Source organism: Malaclemys terrapin, chromosome 16 (assembly GCF_027887155.1).
Source record: "Malaclemys terrapin pileata isolate rMalTer1 chromosome 16, rMalTer1.hap1, whole genome shotgun sequence".
NCBI classification, from domain to species: Eukaryota; Metazoa; Chordata; order Testudines; family Emydidae; genus Malaclemys; species Malaclemys terrapin.
In genome coordinates, this window is record NC_071520.1 from 30,509,533 (window position 1) to 30,528,224 (window position 18,692).

General features: G+C 43.1%; 2 protein-coding genes across 4 annotated transcripts in view; one reads left to right on the forward strand and one right to left on the reverse strand.

Moving 5' to 3' along the window:
• Positions 1–9,420, forward strand: part of SGSM1 (small G protein signaling modulator 1) — an 81,787-nt gene extending 72,367 nt beyond the window's left edge. For all 3 annotated transcript variants that reach the window (XM_054006517.1, XM_054006519.1, XM_054006520.1), the window contains one exon: positions 239–9,420. In XM_054006517.1, the coding sequence (XP_053862492.1) occupies positions 239–327 (89 nt within the window). In that variant the 3' untranslated portion in view covers positions 328–9,420. The remainder of the gene's footprint in view (positions 1–238) is intronic.
• A 4,035-nt stretch (positions 9,421–13,455) lies between these two features.
• On the reverse strand, positions 13,456–15,921 carry LHFPL7 (LHFPL tetraspan subfamily member 7). The gene is given in 3 exon segments (XM_054006745.1): positions 13,456–13,633; positions 14,081–14,214; positions 15,871–15,921. Coding segments are annotated over 3 exon segments (363 nt in total).
• Positions 15,922–18,692: the final 2,771 nt, after the last annotated feature.

Here is an 18,692-nt window from a genome sequence, read left to right on the forward strand (position 1 = left end):
TCGGTAGAGAACAGTCCCCCAGCGATTCTTTAGCTAATAATGATTCTCATAAATATTAAATATGGTGCTTCTGGACACAGCCATGATCAGGGCCCCACAACTGCTCTGAATAGCTTCAGCCCCTTCCTAAAATGTGGCATGGGCAGAGAGATGCAAACCTTGGACAGGCTCTCAGCTTTCTCAGGACTGGGAGCTATTTAGCCATCGTTTCTTAATTCCTTTTCCTTCCATATTCCAGAAATGGCCGAGCGGCACAACACCAAACAGCTCCTGAAGCTGGCCCGGGATCTCGTGTACAAAGTCCAGACGCTGATTGAGAATAAATGAAAGGCCTGGGAAGGGTGGGGTGTTTGGCGAGACGTCGCCGACTCCCGTCCAACACTTCCTTCCCCATCTCCTTTTTCTTGAAGTGCCACACCTGTGACAAAAAAACCTTGGTAGTTTGACACATGCTGCTCTCTAAGATGAAAGTACCCTTATCTTTGCTCTCATGCTGTTGAGCTTAGACATTAGGGGAAGGGTCCCCTGATTTAGTTCTTCAGTTCAACATTCGTTTTCAGTGATTGACCAAAGATCTGTAAATCTGCATCTTATTTTTTGTTTCAAACATTTCTACTTTGGAAGCAAATCCTGGGCAGACATTGCCTTGCCTTGCTTTGCTTTGGTGGTATTATTGCAGTTATGGTTCCCATCTTTAGCAAGAGCACTTTCCAGACAAAGCTTTCTCAAAGAGGGTGGGCTACAGGCAGACTATGCCTCTGCTGTCCCTTGGTCCACCTTTGAATTTGCAGCATATACTGCAGGGGAACAAAGCACTTCCCAAGAAGCAGCTTCCCCACGTGACAAGAAAGCCAGGCAGCATCCCTCTCAAGCTAGTAAAAACTAGGGTGTTCTCAGCATTCGGCTCTGGGGGAGGAGCGTGAGGCTGTGCCTTCAGCAGAGAGACTCTGATCAGAGAAGTTCCTCCTATGATATACCCTCTTCCTTGTTTGGGTCTCTGTTTTCCTCCCATTCCCTAGGGTTGACAGTTTGCTCCTCACCCCAGGATCAGAGCATGTGGAGTTCCAACTCCGGCTAAGTTTCCAAAAGAGCTCAGGATGCCAAGTATTTCAGTGCCAACATAGGAGCTGAGCTCTACTGGAAAGTCTGGTTCCAACTGTGGGTCCTGAGCATTTGAAAAATCCGGCCTTGAGCTTTTTTGAAAATTCAGAGTTTGTGCCCAGAGGAGTCTCTTGTGTTTCTGGAACCTGATCCTTAGCCCATTGACGTCAATGGAAAGACTCCAGTTGGACATCGGTGGGCTTGTGGAGGAAAATAGACCAAGCTTAGCATTCTCTGCTCTGGGTACCCAGAGTGGTGCAATTCCAAGGCAGCTCCCCTGCAGTGGCACTAGCATTGTGCCCCACTGGTGCTGTGGCGTGCAGCACCTTGGCCCACACAAGAACAGCAGGAAAACTGAGCTGCAGGATAATTGGCGAGGTTAGTGCAGCCAAGAGTTTGGGTTTATTTTTCAACTCAGGTAAAAAAAAGTAGAAGAGGAAAAGGAGAGAAGTGGGTTGTGTTAGTGGGTCAGTTCCCACCTGCCTAGGAAGGTCATTGTCATGGCTAAACCAGTCGGTAGTTGCTCCTGGCAGCTGGGAAAATGCTTTGCTGTAGCTCTTTCAAGGGTACTTGCTCTCAAATTGTGCTGCAAAAATCTGTTTGCCAGCCATGAAATGTGTGATAAATGTGTTTTCTCTTCCTCCACTCAGCTCCCCCAGCAGGGCTAGGCCAGAGCCCTCCGTGCTGAGGGAGTGGTGTTCACCAGAAGGGGAAAGGGACTCCTCTGTTTCTCCTCCTGCAGAACCCTTCTTTGTACTGGATGTATTTTGTATTTGTGTGTTGTGTGTCTCAGACGTTGCTTGCAGAAGAAACCCAGAAGAAAATAGTGCATGCTCCAGAAATCAGTTGCAGAGTACAGTGAGCCAGTCTGCAGTATGTGAACAAAGCAGCTCATCCCCCTGTACTAGTGGGATGCAGAGTCTGTAACTGCAAACCAGGGAAGGGCAGGGCCTGCTGAACCCTTTTGCTGAAGAAGAATACAGCGCGAGGTGAAAGCAGAGGAAATCTGTCTTCTCTAATTTCTTATTTTGCAGGCTATTTGTACTTTATCCACATGAGGTAGGAAACCCTCTGAAGCAATTTTCTGCCCAGGTTAGAGCCAATCTGCTGTATTAAACGCCAAAAAGAGCTTAATTTACTGGAGAAAACAGTCCGCACTAGCATCTGAAATAGTCTGCATGGAAACTGAAGAAGTTGGGCTTTAAACCTTCAGGTTCGACTATGAATCTTTCATCTTTTCCTAAAGCAGAGAGCAAATCTCACGCCTACGCTGGTGACCTGTTCCTGATTTTACACTTGTAGCTTTTCAGATGTTAGAATGGATAAATAATCTGAGTAACCTTGTTCTAAAGTGGAAGGGATCAAAGTGACACCTTCACATAGCAAAACTAAGGAATAATAACCATTAGATAGGCATAAATAGTAGTATTTTATCAAGCAACAATTCTGATGACCACTAGCTTTCAGGCTTTTTTTTTTTTTTTTTAATGGATAGCTGAGAATCCTGCACAATATCAGCTATCTGTATTATCTGACTGTGTCTTCGGGCCCATCAATAGCAGTGTTTTTGAATAACTTCTAACAAAAGTATTTATTTATTCTATTGATTGTACATTACTGTGTGTCCTTGTATACTGAATTCAGTGAGTGTGACTCTTTATGCAAATGGAGATATATCTTTCAATGTTGCAAACATATCTGTAAATGTTTACCAGAAAATTGTGTCTATATATACAGTATAGAGAAAAAAATGTGATTTAAGTGGGGTATTATTTTTTTGAGGGGGGAAAAAAAATCTTTGCTTCTAAGAACGGCGTGGTTCTCTATAGCACCTACTCAGTGATGTGCCAATCTGTCACTTTCCTTGTACTGTGAGAATTGTTCTGTTACTGCAACAAAAAGCTCAATGCAGGTTAAGAAACCATTTGACCTCAGCTTTGCTTGGTTTAGCACTGATTAAAAATTGTGGAACAGAAACAGAGGTAGCAACTTTATCCCTGATCCCTCAATGGAATCGCCACAGGTGGCCTCTATCACCCCACTGATTTATGTGGGGCTCTGCACAGGCACTGGGGTCATCCTGGGTAGAAGTGATTGCAGGATCAGGGCCTAATGTGTTTTATTGCAGCAATTTAGATTCCCCCAAGAATGTAATATATTAGGCTGCAGTTAAAGCAACACTGCATCCATTTTGCTCTAAGAGTGTGAACGTTAAACTGATCCCAGGGTATTCTCCAGAAAAATAATGAAAAGTGTCTATAGAGAAAGCTTGAGGGATACATTCTACTCTCACTTTGAATGTAAATCCAGAGTAACTCCATTGCAGTCAATGCACCAAATGTAACATTCAAATGGGAGCTGCCAGCATACATTAAAGTCAGTGGAACAAATTCTGCTCTCAGATATTCCAGTGGGAGTTGTGCATGCAAAGCTCAGAGCAGAATTTGGTCAGGCGGATGTCTTATCTTGAGGGCTTTGCTCTTTGAATGCATTTCTTGTTCAGATATCTTGCCAGGTTGTTAATTCACGTGCACAGCCGCAGGCAGGTTGGCTGATTGGTGGGGTTATAAACAGTGCATATTAGAAAGTCAAGATGTACTGTAATCATGGCAAATTTCCATAGCTTTTGGTCATATGTGGTCCTAGCTCAGCTCTGCGTGTGTGTCCATAGAATGTGTACTTGGAGTCACAAAGGCCCTGAAAAACTGGGATTGTTTGGATTTCATAGAGACATTAGAGCCCCTGGAAACAGAGACTGTTCCAACAGAACACTCAGAGAGCAGTAAGGGGGAAAGGGGGAGTTTGCTTGTCTGTCTGAAATAAAAAAATTGTGAGCAAATTGATTCCAAAACCAAACCATGAATTAGATAACGTGACTGTATGATGTCCCCATCCATCCATCAGTGGTTTAAATACTTTAGAACCGTGATTTTTGTGAACACCAGTCTTACAAACAGCCAGTTATACAACCCATTTTTCCTGATGGGGAAAAAAAAATCACATAATGAAAATGGCGTCACTGAAAAATGAGTCGACAGCCCTTCACAGTCTAATGGCTCAATGCACTGGAAATCGCTTTGGAGTAGTTTGGAGGAGAAGAAGAACGAGACACAGAGTATCACACTGCAACGTGAGCACCGTACCACTGTCAATTTGAGATGTTCCATTTTCTGAACACCTCAATCCCTAATTAGTTGTAAAATAGGGGTTCTATTGTAATGAATGGGAACTGACCTCACATGACTTCCAACTAATGCACACAGGGCCTGGTGTGTCTAGGGTGACCAGATGTCCCAATTTTATAGGGACAGTCCCGATTTTTGGGTCTTTTTCTTATATAGGCTCCTTTACCTCCCACCCCGTCCCAATTTTTCACACTTGCTGTCTGGTCACCGTAGGTGTGTCCAGGGGCTTTAAGTTGGTATATCCACACTGCAGTCCAAGGGGTGATTGCAGTACGTGAAGCCGTACCCGATATAGCTTTACTCTAGCTAGCTCAGGTGCCAAGAGTAGTAAAGCCATGGCAGCATGGGCTAGCTGCCTGAGTGCATACTTGGGTTTGGGCAGTTAGTCTGTGCTGCTGCTGTTGGTACCCAAGCTAGCTAGATTCAAGCTTGCTCAGCTGTGACTACGTGTGCTGCAATGACATCTCCAGTTGCAGTGTAGACCTACCCTTAGAATCCACTTGTATGCACACAATTTTTGTGCCCATGTATATATCCCTTAGCATGCTCTGTGTGCACGAATGACAGTGCGTAAACTGTGTGTGCAGGTAAGTGGAGGCCATCTTTTAAGTCAGGCTTGTATTGTAATTTGTGTGGTAATCCATGCATAATATGTCAATTCCCATTGAAATTGATTAGCGCTCCGCAAGCCTTGTGTATGTGACATCTAATTCGCACACTGAGTGTTTTCCTTTTGGTGATTTAAACTACGGTTACCATATTTAAAAAATAAAAAAAAAGGACACTCCAGGGGCCCTGGCCCCGCCCCAACTCTGCCACTTCCCCAAAGTCCCCGCCCTAACTCCGCCCTCTCCCCTGAGCGCCCTGCATTCCCCCTCCTCCCTCCCAGCCACGCGAAAAGGGCTGCCCGAGCGCTACCGGCTTCACGGTTTGCCGGGCAGCCCCCAGACCCTGCGCCCCCGGCCGAGCGCTCGGGCAGCTCGGCACTTACAGAGCCCAGTAGTTCAGGGAGCACAGCAGCCGCCAGAGTCCGGGAGGGGAAGTGCCCGGCCGGGGGCGCAGGGTCTGGAGGCTGCCCGGCAAACCGTGAAGCCGGTAGCGCTTGGGCTTCGGGCAGCCCCCTTGCCTCCGGAGGGGAATTGCCCGGCCAGCGGCTCAGGGTCCGGAAGCATGGAGGCTGCCCGAAGCCGGTAGCGCTCGGGCAGCTCGCCTTTAAACAGAGCAGAAGAGTCAAGGTAGGGAGCACAACAGCCGTGGGAGGGGAAGTGCCCGGCTGGCAGCATTTTTCCTGGACATGTTCGGCTTTTTGGCAATTCCCCCCGGACGGGGGTTTGATTACCAAAAAGCCGGACATGTCCGGGAAAAACCGGACGTATGGTAACTCTATTTAAACAGAATGAGTTAGGAGGGTGGCCATTGGGAAAGAGTTTGCTTATGTGTATAATAGGATAAAGGCCGTGGTGAGACCAGTGGAAAACAAGCACATATTCTCACACTAAAAGTCTAGGGGTCAGGGTCGGTACAAAGCTACCCAGAGTTACAAGAGTAGGATCTTGCTTATCTAGCTGTTGCACCTCTTTTTCCTTCTCCTCAATCCTTTCCTTTCTGCCTGAGTGTGCACCTGTGTCGTAGAGGCCCTAACATTTAAGTATTACCGTGGGTTTTCTGAGAGAACAGAGCCATATTACTTCTTTGTTTCCCTTCCCTTCCCTGGGAAGCTACACATTGTGCAGGCAGACAAATTGACTTTTGACACTAGGATAGAGCCTTTGGCAGAGAAATGCATTAGACAATTATTGTGATATGGGGCAAACTAGATGAGCCAGATGAATATTTTCTTTCGGCAACTCCATATGGATGCAATTTGCACCTCTAAAGTCCCATGTGAGCTCATGTGTTGACCCTCTGCAGAGAGGGGAGGTTTTTTTGCTCTATATACTTAGCTCTCAGATCAGCTTGCTTTGTATACATTCTACTTAATGTCCAAAAACAAATTCCAACCCTGATCCTTTCCTAAGGGGGTTGTTAATGGATTCTTTGCCTGCATTTGAGCTTTCTGCAGATGTGACCCACCAAACGACTCTTGATATCCATCTTTTTCAGCATTACTAAAGTAAACATTTTAGAAGTGGTCTTTGTTCCTGAATGTGGTTTTTTTAGAAGAGGTTTTTCTTTTTTCCTGTGTTGAGACTCTGGATGGCCTTTCTATAAACACTTCTCATATAGATTGACTTTTCTTCCCAAGACCAAGATTGCATTGAAGGCTGCGATGCTGCAAAGTGTTACTCTTACTCAGCCTTTTATTTTTTAGCAGCCTCTTACCATACAGAATTTTGGTTTTGCTGTAGCTAAAGACTGCAATAGAAGTACAGATGTTAATGATAATTTTTACTGGTGGTTTAAAAGCCATCTCAAGGGAAGCAATTGCTCCTGATGCTGTAATGTAGACAGCATAATTTTAGCTCTTCTGTTTGGGTAAAATTCACCTCTCAGCAGAGGACAGGCACAAGCCACTTAAGTCCCACTTGAGAGGTACGTAGGCCTTTGTGGGCCTAGGCCAGGGGGGAATTTCACTCCTACTTTCGTTTTTCTTATGACTGTTTTTTTTTTTAACTGTCATATGTCATTCTTGCTCCAGAAACGCTTGACTGTCTTTTCTGTCCCCACTTGCTCTGTCAATCGACTGATTTCACTGAGTTGGGAGCTACTTTAGGGATAGTCTATAAAGAATACAGAGCCCTTGTTCCACAACCCTTGTCACACACGACATGATTTTCTTTAAAAAAATTAAATGACTTGAAAACATGCAGTGTGAGTTGCTGCTCTGTTTTCCCCGTATTGTAGCTTCCCTGTTCAGCCAGTGATAGTCTCTGAACCAATTTCATCAGTGAGATAAAGGGGAGAGATTTTTTTAAAATTTGACAAATGTACTGACGAAATGGCATCCTTGTGATTTATCTGTCTGCTTTGGAATTTTAGCTAAAACCAGCAGTTCTAGTAATGTTTCCCATATTTCTTGAGCACATGTAGATACTGAAAGAGCACAATTTGTTATTTATGAAGTGCACATTTTCTAGCAATATAGAAATTTGGTAATTATTGCTAGAACTAATCATTAAAACTCTGCAGTAGATAAAGATGGTGTTTTCCTGTATAATATTGGACCTCTCCTAAATACCTGCCATTACATCCCTTTGAATATTGCCTCTTCTGTCTTCCTACTTAGGGTACCCAAACCACCTTAACTCTCTCCTGTAGTTACAACCTGCAAGAAACATACCTTAATGATCAAAACGTTTTTTAGTTTTTCAGTCCCAGATTAAATTGATTTTTAAAGACACAGATTTTTTTTTTTTTGGTGTCACTAAGGACAAGAATTATGGTTGTTTGTGTGCCTTAACTTGCATTTCTATAGCTCAACATATTTGTAAGCTTAACCTTAACGCTGAATATCCTGGGTTTATAATGCTTGTGTTTTGAATAGTTACACCATCCTTGTAATGTATTTTACCCTAAATTAGTGATGTAAGTTCTCTAGTTTTTGTCGAGCGTATCCTTTAAAAAATATTAAAAATTCATACATGAACACTGACCGAGAAGCCCAAAGAGAATGTTACAGTGTGATATTGCTAATGATTTCAAGATATGAAGTATCAAACTTAAGTGTTTTATTTTTACTTTTAGGGCCAGGCTTCCCAGTAGGTTCTAGCTGCGTGATGGGTTTTGGGAGCAGCACTAAGTAGCCAGACTGTACTGGCTAGTTAAGCTGCATTTACAACTGTTGTGCATTGACAGATCAGCACGAAGTAACCTGCATTTATACCCCAGCTTCTGTCTACCTCCTTCCCTCCACATTTCACCCTAGTTCTCCACCCACGTGCCCTTTCTATTGGGCAGATCTAGTGCAATGGATTGGTTTGGGAATGAAATAATTAGGATTAATGGTCATTTTTTTCTGTTACTTTTCATAACCGAAAGTGTCTCCTTCAGCAGAGGCTGGAACATAAAATTATTTAGAAAATCTCAAAGAATTGCCTGCTTTCAAAATGGCCACCACCTCCCATTGTTTCCAATAACCGTGAAGTCCTCAGAGTATAGACAGTGATCCTCTCTGCGCCATGAGGAGCTTGCTGAATGGAGGCAGTGGACACCTTTGCTGAGGGCAGCATGTGAACTCACTCCCATTCAGAACAATAGGGGGTAGCAGCCAATTCAAAAGAGGGCAATTTTTCATGGAATTCTCTGTAATAGAACTTCATCTCCAGCTCCTGCGGAGGGAGGGACTTTCAGCAATAGTTTAAAATGACCATTTATCTGAAAAATAAATAAAAATCTTCAAATATTAGTCTATGCACAAATTCTTGGTGAGCTCTAACTGTATGAGAAATTTGAAGAGTTTGTATTGTTTCCTTAATAAGATAATTGAGGTTAAATAAAAAGGTCTGACACTGGATACTACATTTCTTAAGGGACTCATTTTTACCAAATTAATTTACTCCTAAAATTAATTAACAGATTTACTTGTAAATTCTCAGAAAATTCATTCTTCTCTGAGTAATTGCTGAGAGTTTGGGGAGAATAATCTGTATTTTTCATAAGCAGAGGTTGCATCCTGGCTTTATGTACAAAATGTAACTCTACCTTCACTATGGACCCATGATTGGCACCTACATAATTCTAAAACATATAGTACCAAGCTTAGTTTTTGCTAAGTACAGTGGGAAACCTTAAAAGACAGACCTCTTATACATTTGGGAAATTAATGATAAATTTACCACAAGGATGTGTTGGAAAAAGAATTACATTTAACAGGATTATGAATGTACTGTATGAACTGGTGTTAAACCTTATGTTGCCCTACAACAAATTGCTGCTTTTACCCATAGGATGCCATTTTGGTCTCTGGGACTCACTCTATATGAGATTAATGAGCATGGTAGCTTTTATTATAACATTTGTAAAAGTACTGCTAAAGTCTGTCTTGGCATATTTCAACTTCACACTGTTATATTTTACTCATGCTTTTGGTTTTCTTTGTAAATTGTTCCTTACTGTTGTTCAGAAAGACAAACTAAAACTATATTCTCTATGGTTAGATGTATTTTCAAATCAATAAAATCCTGGCTGTTGTTTATTGCTGTGCTTTTACTGACTAGAGACACTAAGAAAGGAGTTGTGGAAAGTTTTGTATCTCTTTTAGCCAGATTCTTCACTGCCTTTTGCCATCAGTTACACCTGTGCAAATGTTATCAAATGGAATAATGTTTTACACACAGGATGCAGTCTTACTGTTCACAGGTATCAATGATGATGCAGGATCAAAGAAGTGGAGAATCAGAACCTGAATCTGTAGTCACAACTCTCATTGACAAGAAAGCTTTTCATGGGTCAAATGTACATGGTGGGTCTTGTCACTTACAAAGATCAATGCTTGAACTGAGTTCCTTTCTTTCAAAAAACTCTTTGAGCTTGTCAGGAAAGTGACATACAGCTGAATCCTAATCAACCCTCCGAAGATACTGAGCTGTTCAGGAATCAGTAGAAGAGGGAAACAGGTTGGCAGCTGGTTGGAAATGGAGGTTTGGATAATTGAATCTCTTGTGCGGCACATGTACAATCTAATTCTCTCCAGCAATTTCTTTTCAGCTTTGGCACTGGTTTAGAAGCTGTTTCAGCAGCATGGATAGAAAAGAAGAAGTCATCTTAGAAGTGCGTCCTCCTAGAACACGGTGAGACAATTACATGTTGCTAGTGAAGATCATCACTCTTGTGGGGAGTCAGGAGTGATTAGCAAAAATGCAAACCATTTGTCATTCTCACCCTGTGTCCTTCATAAACACCCAAAGACTGCTTTGGCAGGTGGAAACCCGCTCAACTTGGACCTGAGTCACAGACCATTGAAGGCAGTGGGAGTCTTTCCACTGACTTCAGTGGACTCTGGATCTGGCCTTTTGTACACAAATATTAGCCAAGGAAAGGTGGTGGATATCACCAGGCTCTTCTCTCTCTCCTTTGTACCCTTTTGGAAGATGAAGTAGGATTCCTCTACTGGTGCAGCTGTGTCTAGTCCTCTTTGGGTTGTTGCTCAGGTTGAAGGGCAGGAGAGGAGAGAATGAAGAGAGAGGTTTTCTAAGCTCTTAGTTGTCCGGGAACACTGCATGAATGATGCATCCAATTGCCAATCCATCTGAGGCTTGCATGATGTACTTGCTTAGGGAGATAAAGATACCATCTGATTAATGCTGAAGCAGAATTCAACTACCACATCATATCACCTGCTTTTGCATCTTGACAGTGAATGACCTGGATTAGGATAGAATTATAAAACCCCTTAGGCATGTCTGATGTGTCGCGTCAGCAGCAGTATGTGAGTGACACTATGGACTGAGTTCAAAATATTGGATGGAAATGTTTTGTTTGGAAAATGTGAAAATAACCATTCAGATAAGAATAGACACAAATGAAATAATGCTGAAAGGGACAGATGTTTAAATACCAGTGTCTCTGGTGCATCTTGGAATTACAGCTCAGGCTTAGTCTCTTTCAAAGCTTGGAATCTGAGCTACAGATCCATGCGAATGCAGAGATATAACTAGATCTAAACAGAGTTACAGATGGTGAGAGCTGCAGAGCTAGCTAGATACAGAAATCTCTGCAGGGAAGCATGTTACTAAAATGCTTCCAATCGAAATTGTGATGCTCCAAGCTTTAAAACATTGTGCATTTCATCCTGCTTCTGTATTGCCAAGCTCTCTGTCCTGCTGTGGGCAGCCACCATTTGTGGCCTGGTCTCCTGCAAGCACCTCTGACCTTGGGGCATTCAGCATCTTGCACAGTCAGGCCACACCTCCCCTTGACTTTAATAGGAGTTGAAGGCACTCAGCACTTCACAGGAGCAACCCATATGCCTTATGCATCTTGCTGGTGCTGTCCCACTCATGCGTGCAGCTTCCTCCCCACCTTAGCACCAGCAGCGCTGCTCTGAAGGTGGGTTACAGCCTGACAGAAGTAAACACCCACTCTTTGCCTAGCAGCTCTTACTCACTGCCTCATCTCCTGCCTTTGTGGCGTTGGCAGACTGGTGCGTCACTCAGTTAGCATACCACTCCAGACCTCCCACCTGGCCTTCCTGGGAGGATAAATCTCCCAGCTAACAAAATAATCCAAACATTATTGACCAGAACATCCAACTACTTGCCAACTCAGATCCCTGAACCCAAAGAAGCTGAATACAAAGAGCGGCAGCCCAGAGTATCTTTTAAAATTGTACTAGCAACAGGTGTCCCTAACACACAATTCGTGCATTACATTCATTCTGCCTGTAAACCGCCTCAGAGTGTCAGAGGACATCAAATCAAAATAGAGCTCGCTGCTGAATCCTGGAATGTAACATCTTCAGAGATGCTTGTTCTGGTGCCTCTTGTTAATTGTGTGTGTTTTAAGGGGGTATCAAGATATTTATAAAGGGGTTTTTCATTACTGCACCATCAGGAGAGATGAATAGTCATCAAAACAACTCATTGTTTATACCATACCATAATTCCACAGATATAATTCAAAAGTGAAAATCTCAGAAGATTTACCCAGTTGTTCCTGTAACATATTTTGTTCCTAGTCTGGAAAGAACTTGTATAGTTGCTGTGTGAGAGAAACTAACACATGCTTGTGTTATCCAAGTTGCAATTAGCAGTGGTGCAAACTGTTTTAATCTTCAATAAGGCATGTTTAGGCTTATTAAACTGTTGACAAGGGAATTCTCCAATGTGTATCTAAAAATCGTTGCAATGTCTGGGACTCTCTAAAAGTGCACTTCTTGCTTTAACCCTTTTAACTCCAACTCTTTGTAGCAGGGAATACATTTACTCTTTTGCAAAGCACAGTGTATATTTATAGCAGTATGATTACTGCTAAATGATATCCTGCATCATGTTGTGCAGTGTTTTCTCCAGTTTCCTATAAGTATCTCAGTAATACTCTGTTGTGAAATGGGATTGCCTCAGAGGTGTGGCTTCCTCTTAATAAGGTAGGATTGGTGAGAAGTATTCTGACTAGATCTAAATATCTTATGTCTGTGCCATATGTAGGCTTTAGTAGCTCAAGGATTGAGATTTTCGGTTTCATGCAAATCCAGAGCTCTTCATGGCGCTGGAGTACCCAGCAACACAGTGGTGTCTCCTCAGCAGAACTGTTCACTACGTCAATTGCACCTTTGCTACATCAGCTGCACCAGTGTTGGGCCCAATTTGCCTTTACTACTGGTGATAATCCACAAGATGGAATGGGACCAGCTTGACTCTTAGATCCCAGGGTGAGTTTGTGGAGGAGTTATAGGGGGTGAAAACCAGCCCTCTTGCTTGTGAACTGGAATCACAGAGACAAAAAGCAAGAACCCTCTTGATGCTATTGCTGAAGGTCTCTGTCAGAGGAGATCTGCACCTGTTGGATCTCTCCAGAACTTCCTGCCTCTCCCCTCCGCTTTCAAGGTCCCATTGCTTTTTCTTTAACTCCCTCTCCTGCCAGGGACATCTCTCTTCCCATCCCACCCCCAGTAGGGCTCCCCTCTTTTCACTGCCAGATCCATCTGCTCCCCTTTTCACCACAGCCTAGCCTGTATCTGGCTACAGCTCTGCCTTTTTCTCTCCATTCCCTGCCTCTTTCTGGTCTCCAGTGGTGCCCTGGCCGTCTAACCCTATCATTATCTGGAACTGGACAGATGCTGTCTGCCAGTGCTCGTCAATCAAGCCTCAGCCAGATGCTGTTCTATGCTACTGCTGTGCTATGGGTCTGCCTGCCAGGACTCCCAGTGCTGTCACCCCTGAGCTTCCTCTTGCGCATTCCTTCCTTTTCAGCATAGACAATGGAAACTGCTCATTGTAAAGAATGAAACAAAGCTGCTTTGGGTGAAGAGGAGACAAAGTTTACCAGCTGCGATGGGAACGATGGGTCAGGCTCTCAGCTACTGGCTGTGTAGCTCATTGACTTCAATGGAATTATGCAGATTTACACCAGCTGAGGATTTGGCCCACCATTCTGCTAGCATTAAGGTGGGGGTTCCTGGCGGCCTGGTGCCTGTTGGATAAGAAAAGGCTATGCCTTGGTTTTGTTTATCTGTACAAAACCATGGAGCAGTCAATCATAAAACACTAGTTTTACTGAAGGATTTTATTGTTCATCTTCTCTGACTAGAATTATACTTTCTGTAGCAGTAGAGAAAAAGATCTTGGACTAAATTGTATCTGCGGATGACTGGCAGTTAACATGGTAGTACGACATCCAGGATAGCCACCATGTAGTCCCAGCCAAGCTTATATTTCCCAGCATTGTACGTGGAGGAGGAACCACCAATTTAATTAGCGAATGCACAATCCAAACTACATGGAAAAATCAGCAGTCCCAAGATTGTACCAATCACTGGCGGGGGGTAAAAAACAAGCAAGCCTGCAATTATACCAGTGCAAAAAATGACAGAGCTTCCAACATCAGATAACAGGCAGTTGGAAACCACTGGGTGAAGATCCTGATTCAGAAAGTAGTTTGTTCATTTTTTGGAGGGGTGATGAGGGGAGACTTGGCTACAGAAGACTTGAAGAGAGGTGAGCATGGATTTCACACAGGCAGATGTATCCATGAACTCTCATTATCATTATCGCTGCCACATTGGCTCAGTTTGCTGGACACCACCACTAACCTGTGGGTGTCACTGGAGCTTTCAGGACATGAGTGACAGACAATATGAATGAGGCTAGAGTTGTAATGACCCGAAGGAACAGCTCCATCTCCTGAAAGGTAAATACCTGCAGCTGTTTGCAGATGTTTTGCAGATAACCCTCCTCTGGCAAAGTCCCTAGGATATAAAAATCCAAGACAAGGTAAGAACTGTTCCAAATGCTAGCAGCATCCAACCTCCAAAAAGCAATACAGCTGCAATCTGAAACCAAATATGGGTCTCTTTGTTCAAGAAAAAAAGCTTGGTGTCCTAGAACATTAGAATATAGTGTTGATTGCCAGACTCCTCACTGGAATGACATTATCACCTCTGCTAGGCAATAGTTAGATAGGCCCACTACCCCTTTTGGTGTTAAAATTAAGCCTCCAGCTATTTAAGGAGTCCCCATACCTCTGACGAATGTGTCAGACTAAAGAGAAGTGGGTCTCTGCTATTGGCAGGTATATTTTAATACTGAACACTACAGTTACAAGAGAGGAATCAGTGGAACGGCCCGTAGTGGATTTAGAGCGCTCACTGTGCTTCTGACTCCAGGTTTGATGCTGGAATTTTGGAGCCCTTTATTTTGCAAGCTGAACAAGTGCCTTTGGATATTTTTAAAATGCCAAGCAAAGGGACCAACTGCACATGAACTAGATTTCAGGGAAATACAGTCAGGCATTGGGTTCTTGGTCTTTGTTTTCTTGGCCACTCCCACCCCTGCTTGATGGATGTGACCTCTCAGGCCTTATAGTGCCAGCAGTTAATTGCATCTGCAAATTTGTATCTGTAGTTAAAACAGACACAACACTACAGTGATCTACAACCCATCCTGGACAATGATCCCTCACTTTCACAGACCTTGGGAGGTAGGCCAGTCCTCGCCCACAGACAACCTGCCAACCTTAAGCATATTCTCACCAGCAACCACGCATCGCACCATAACAACTCTAACTCAGGAACCAACCCATGCAACAAACCTCGATGCCAACTCTGCCCACATATCTACACCAGCAACACCATCACTGGACCTAACCAGATCAGCTACAACATCACCGGCTCATTCACCTGCACGTCCACCAATGTTATATATGCCATCATATGCCAGCAATGCCCCTCTGCTATGTACATTGGCCAAACTGGACAGTCACTACGCAAGAGGATAAATGGACACAAGTCAGATATCAGGAATGGCAATATACAAAAACCTGTAGAAGAACACTTCAACCTCCCTGGCCACACAATAGCAGATGTAAAGGTAGCCATCTTACAGCAAAAAAACTTCAGGACCAGACTCCAAAGAGAAACTGCTGAGCTTCAGTTCATCTGCAAATTTGACACCATCAGATCAGGATTAAACAAAGACTGTGAATGGCTATCCAACTACAGAAACAGTTTCTCCTCCCTTGGTGTTCACACCTCAACTGCTAGCAGAGCACCTCACCCTCCCTGATTGAACTAACCTCGTTATCTCCACACTGATATATACCTGCCTCTGGAGATTTCCATTACTTGCATCTGAAGAAGTGAGGTTCTGACCCACGAAAGCTTATGCTCCCAGTACTTCTGTTAGTCTCAAAGGTGCCACAGGACCCTCTGTTGCTTTTTACAACACTAAAGGTTCACTTGAAAATGCGGCTTGCAACATTAATTGGGTTAATTTATTAACAATCAGTACTTTGAACATTATAAAGTACTATTGTATAAGTGCTAATTACTTGTTAATAATGCTACTGGTTCTTTAACAGTAAAAAGAACAAAAGGGCCAAATATCCCTCTGGTTTGAGCCCCAGGAGGTGAGTCAAACAAGTCACATCAGGGAGGAATCTACAGGCACGGGTTGTGCTTGTCTGTTTGCGTATCTTGTGAACCATGTACCTTCCAGGAAACAGCAGGGATATTCTCTAGAGTCCTGTATATGGTGCACATCTGCTTATCAGGAGCTTTTGAGAACCGAGAGCAGTGGGTAAAGACCCCAAATGATGTGGGCTTGTTTCTGAATCACGCAGGGGATGTCAGACTGAAGCTGAAAATGCAGGCCAAGGCCAGGGAGAAAACTGCCCAGACATGATGCCACTGTGGATCTCGTGAAGCTAATTTCGGAAGGAGTGACACTGCATTCTGACACTTGCATGCATTCTGGCCGCAAAGGCCCTCTGTGGGCCAACAGCCCTGAATACCCAGAATGCCGTGTGCTGCAAACATACCCTCTCGTCTCCCGACTCCCGGTATACCCCTTAATGCTTGAGGTTGAGGGGTGACGTAGGGTTGTTGTGGCCATTCTATGCCAGGTGGGGAAACTTCTTAAGGAAGGTTTTTCGCAGGGGACATTTCTGCCCCCTTTATAGTCCCTCTAGTCTGCAAGAGTGGCTTAAAGGGGCTGCGGTGCCTTTGCCTTCTTGCTGCAGTGCACTCAGAGCAAAGAGAGACTATCAGCAAATATTACAAACAGGACAAGGCGAGAGCAAGACATCTATGCTCAGAGGCCAGGAGTAAATCACCAGCTGCCTGCATTTGTCCTTGTAAACTTGAGGGCCCGTAGCTTTTTAATCTATGCAGAATCTACAGAAATCTGTATTTCCAGATTTTTAGTGTGGCCTTTCCAATTCTTTCTGATGATGCACATGCTAGAGTGCAACAGGGAGAAGCAAATGGGGAACCATGTCCATTGTCACCAGGTAAGGGTAGTTAGTACCACCAATTACATTTGCTTTTGGTGGGATGGGAGCATGTTTTCAAATGTCGAAACTTATACTGGGAGAGGAGTAAATTCCCTCTTGGCCTGAATTCTACATTTTAAACCAAAATTTCTAAAAAATTAAAAAAAACGTATAGAGGTTAGAACCTCATAAGTCAAAAGCTCCATGCTTTTCCGCTGCATTATTGCTAAAAGTGGCTTAATTAAAAGAAACCTTCCAGTTAATTAGTCCTTACTGTGTTTACTGTTGGGGCATGTTTGCTGTAATGGCCAGGCACAGATGGCATAGCACCAGTGACTCAGAGCTTGTCTATGTGTAGGGTATAGTTATGGCCCTTGCTATGCCGTCACTGCAAAAAAGGTGGGGTTTTGTTTTGTTTTTTTTACAGTGAGATACCTAGCAATCCAAAACCCTAGTGTAGATAAGCCCTAAGTGAAAATAGACTAATACAAATGGAAGAAATGGAAGAAAGGGGAAATTGATAGTAATGAATTAAATCAGAAGCTAGGAATTGTAGAAAACTGATAATAGAAACTAAGGGATACAAGGAGAAATCTGTTGGCAGCAGTGTTAAGGACAAGGAGTTTTTAAGGTTTGTTAGATTCCATTTGTTTCTAATAATGATATTGGCCCATTACTAGATGGAAATGTTGAATCATCAATAATAATGCAGAAAAGGCCAAAGTGTTCAATACATATTTCTGCTCTATATTTGGGAAAAAACGGATGATGTAGTCATGTCATATGATAACGCTCTTTCCACTCAGCTGGTATCTCAGGAGGATGTTAAACAGCAACTACTAAAGTTAAATATTTTAAAATCAGCAGGTCCAAATAACTTGCATCCAAAAGCTTTAAAACAGCTGGCTGAAAAGCTCACTGAACCATTAATACTGATTTTCAATAATTCTTGGAACACAGGGGATGTTCCAGAAGACTGGAAGACAGCTGATGCTGTGCTAATATTTAAAAAGAGTAAACAGATGATCAGGGTAATTATAGTTTTGTCAGTCTGATATCAGTCCCAGGAAAGATAATGGAGAGGCTGATACAGGACTTGATTAATAAAGAATTATGGAGAGTAATATAATTCATGCAAATGAACATGGGTTTATGGAAAATAGACCTTGTCAAACTAACTTGATATCTATTTTTGATGAGACTACAAGTTTGCTTGATAAAGATAATAGTATCGATTGTAATAGACACCTCTATGGTGTTTGACTTGGTATGGCACAACATTTTGATTAGAAAACAAGGATGATATAAAATTAGCATGGCACGCATTAACTGGATTAAAGGCTTGTTAACGGATAGGTCTCAAAATGTAACTGTAAATGGGGAATCCTCATTGAGCAGGTGTTTCCAGTGGGGTCCCACAGGGATCAGTTCTTAGTTCTATGCTATTTAACATTTTTATCAGTGACACTGGAAGAAAACATAAAATCCTTGATTCAGTTTACAGATGACAAAAAATTGGTAGAGGTGGTAAATTAGGAGGACAGGATTCAGAACAATCTGGCTTGCTTGGTAAACTGGAGGCAAGGAAACAATATGTGTTCTAATGTGGCTACATGTACATGTTACATCTAGGAACAAAGAATGTAGACCATGCTTACAGGATGGAGGACTCTATCTGGGAAGTAGTGACTCTGAAAAAAGACTTGAGGGTCTTGGTGGATAATCAGCTGAACACGAGCTTCTAGTGTGACGCAGTAGCCAAAAGAGCTAATGTGACCCTTGGACGCATAAACGGGAATGACAAGTAGCAGCAGAGCAGTTATTTTATCTTTGTATTTGGCACTGGTGTGACCACTGCTGGAATTCTGTGTCCAGTTCTGGTGTCCACAATTCAAGATGTATATTGATAAATTGGAGCGGGGTCCGAGAAGAGCCACAAGAATGATTAAAGGATTAGAAAACCTGCCTTATAGTGATATCCAGCAACCTTATTTTTTAATCTTAACAAAGAGGTTAGGGGGTGACTTGATTACAGTTTAT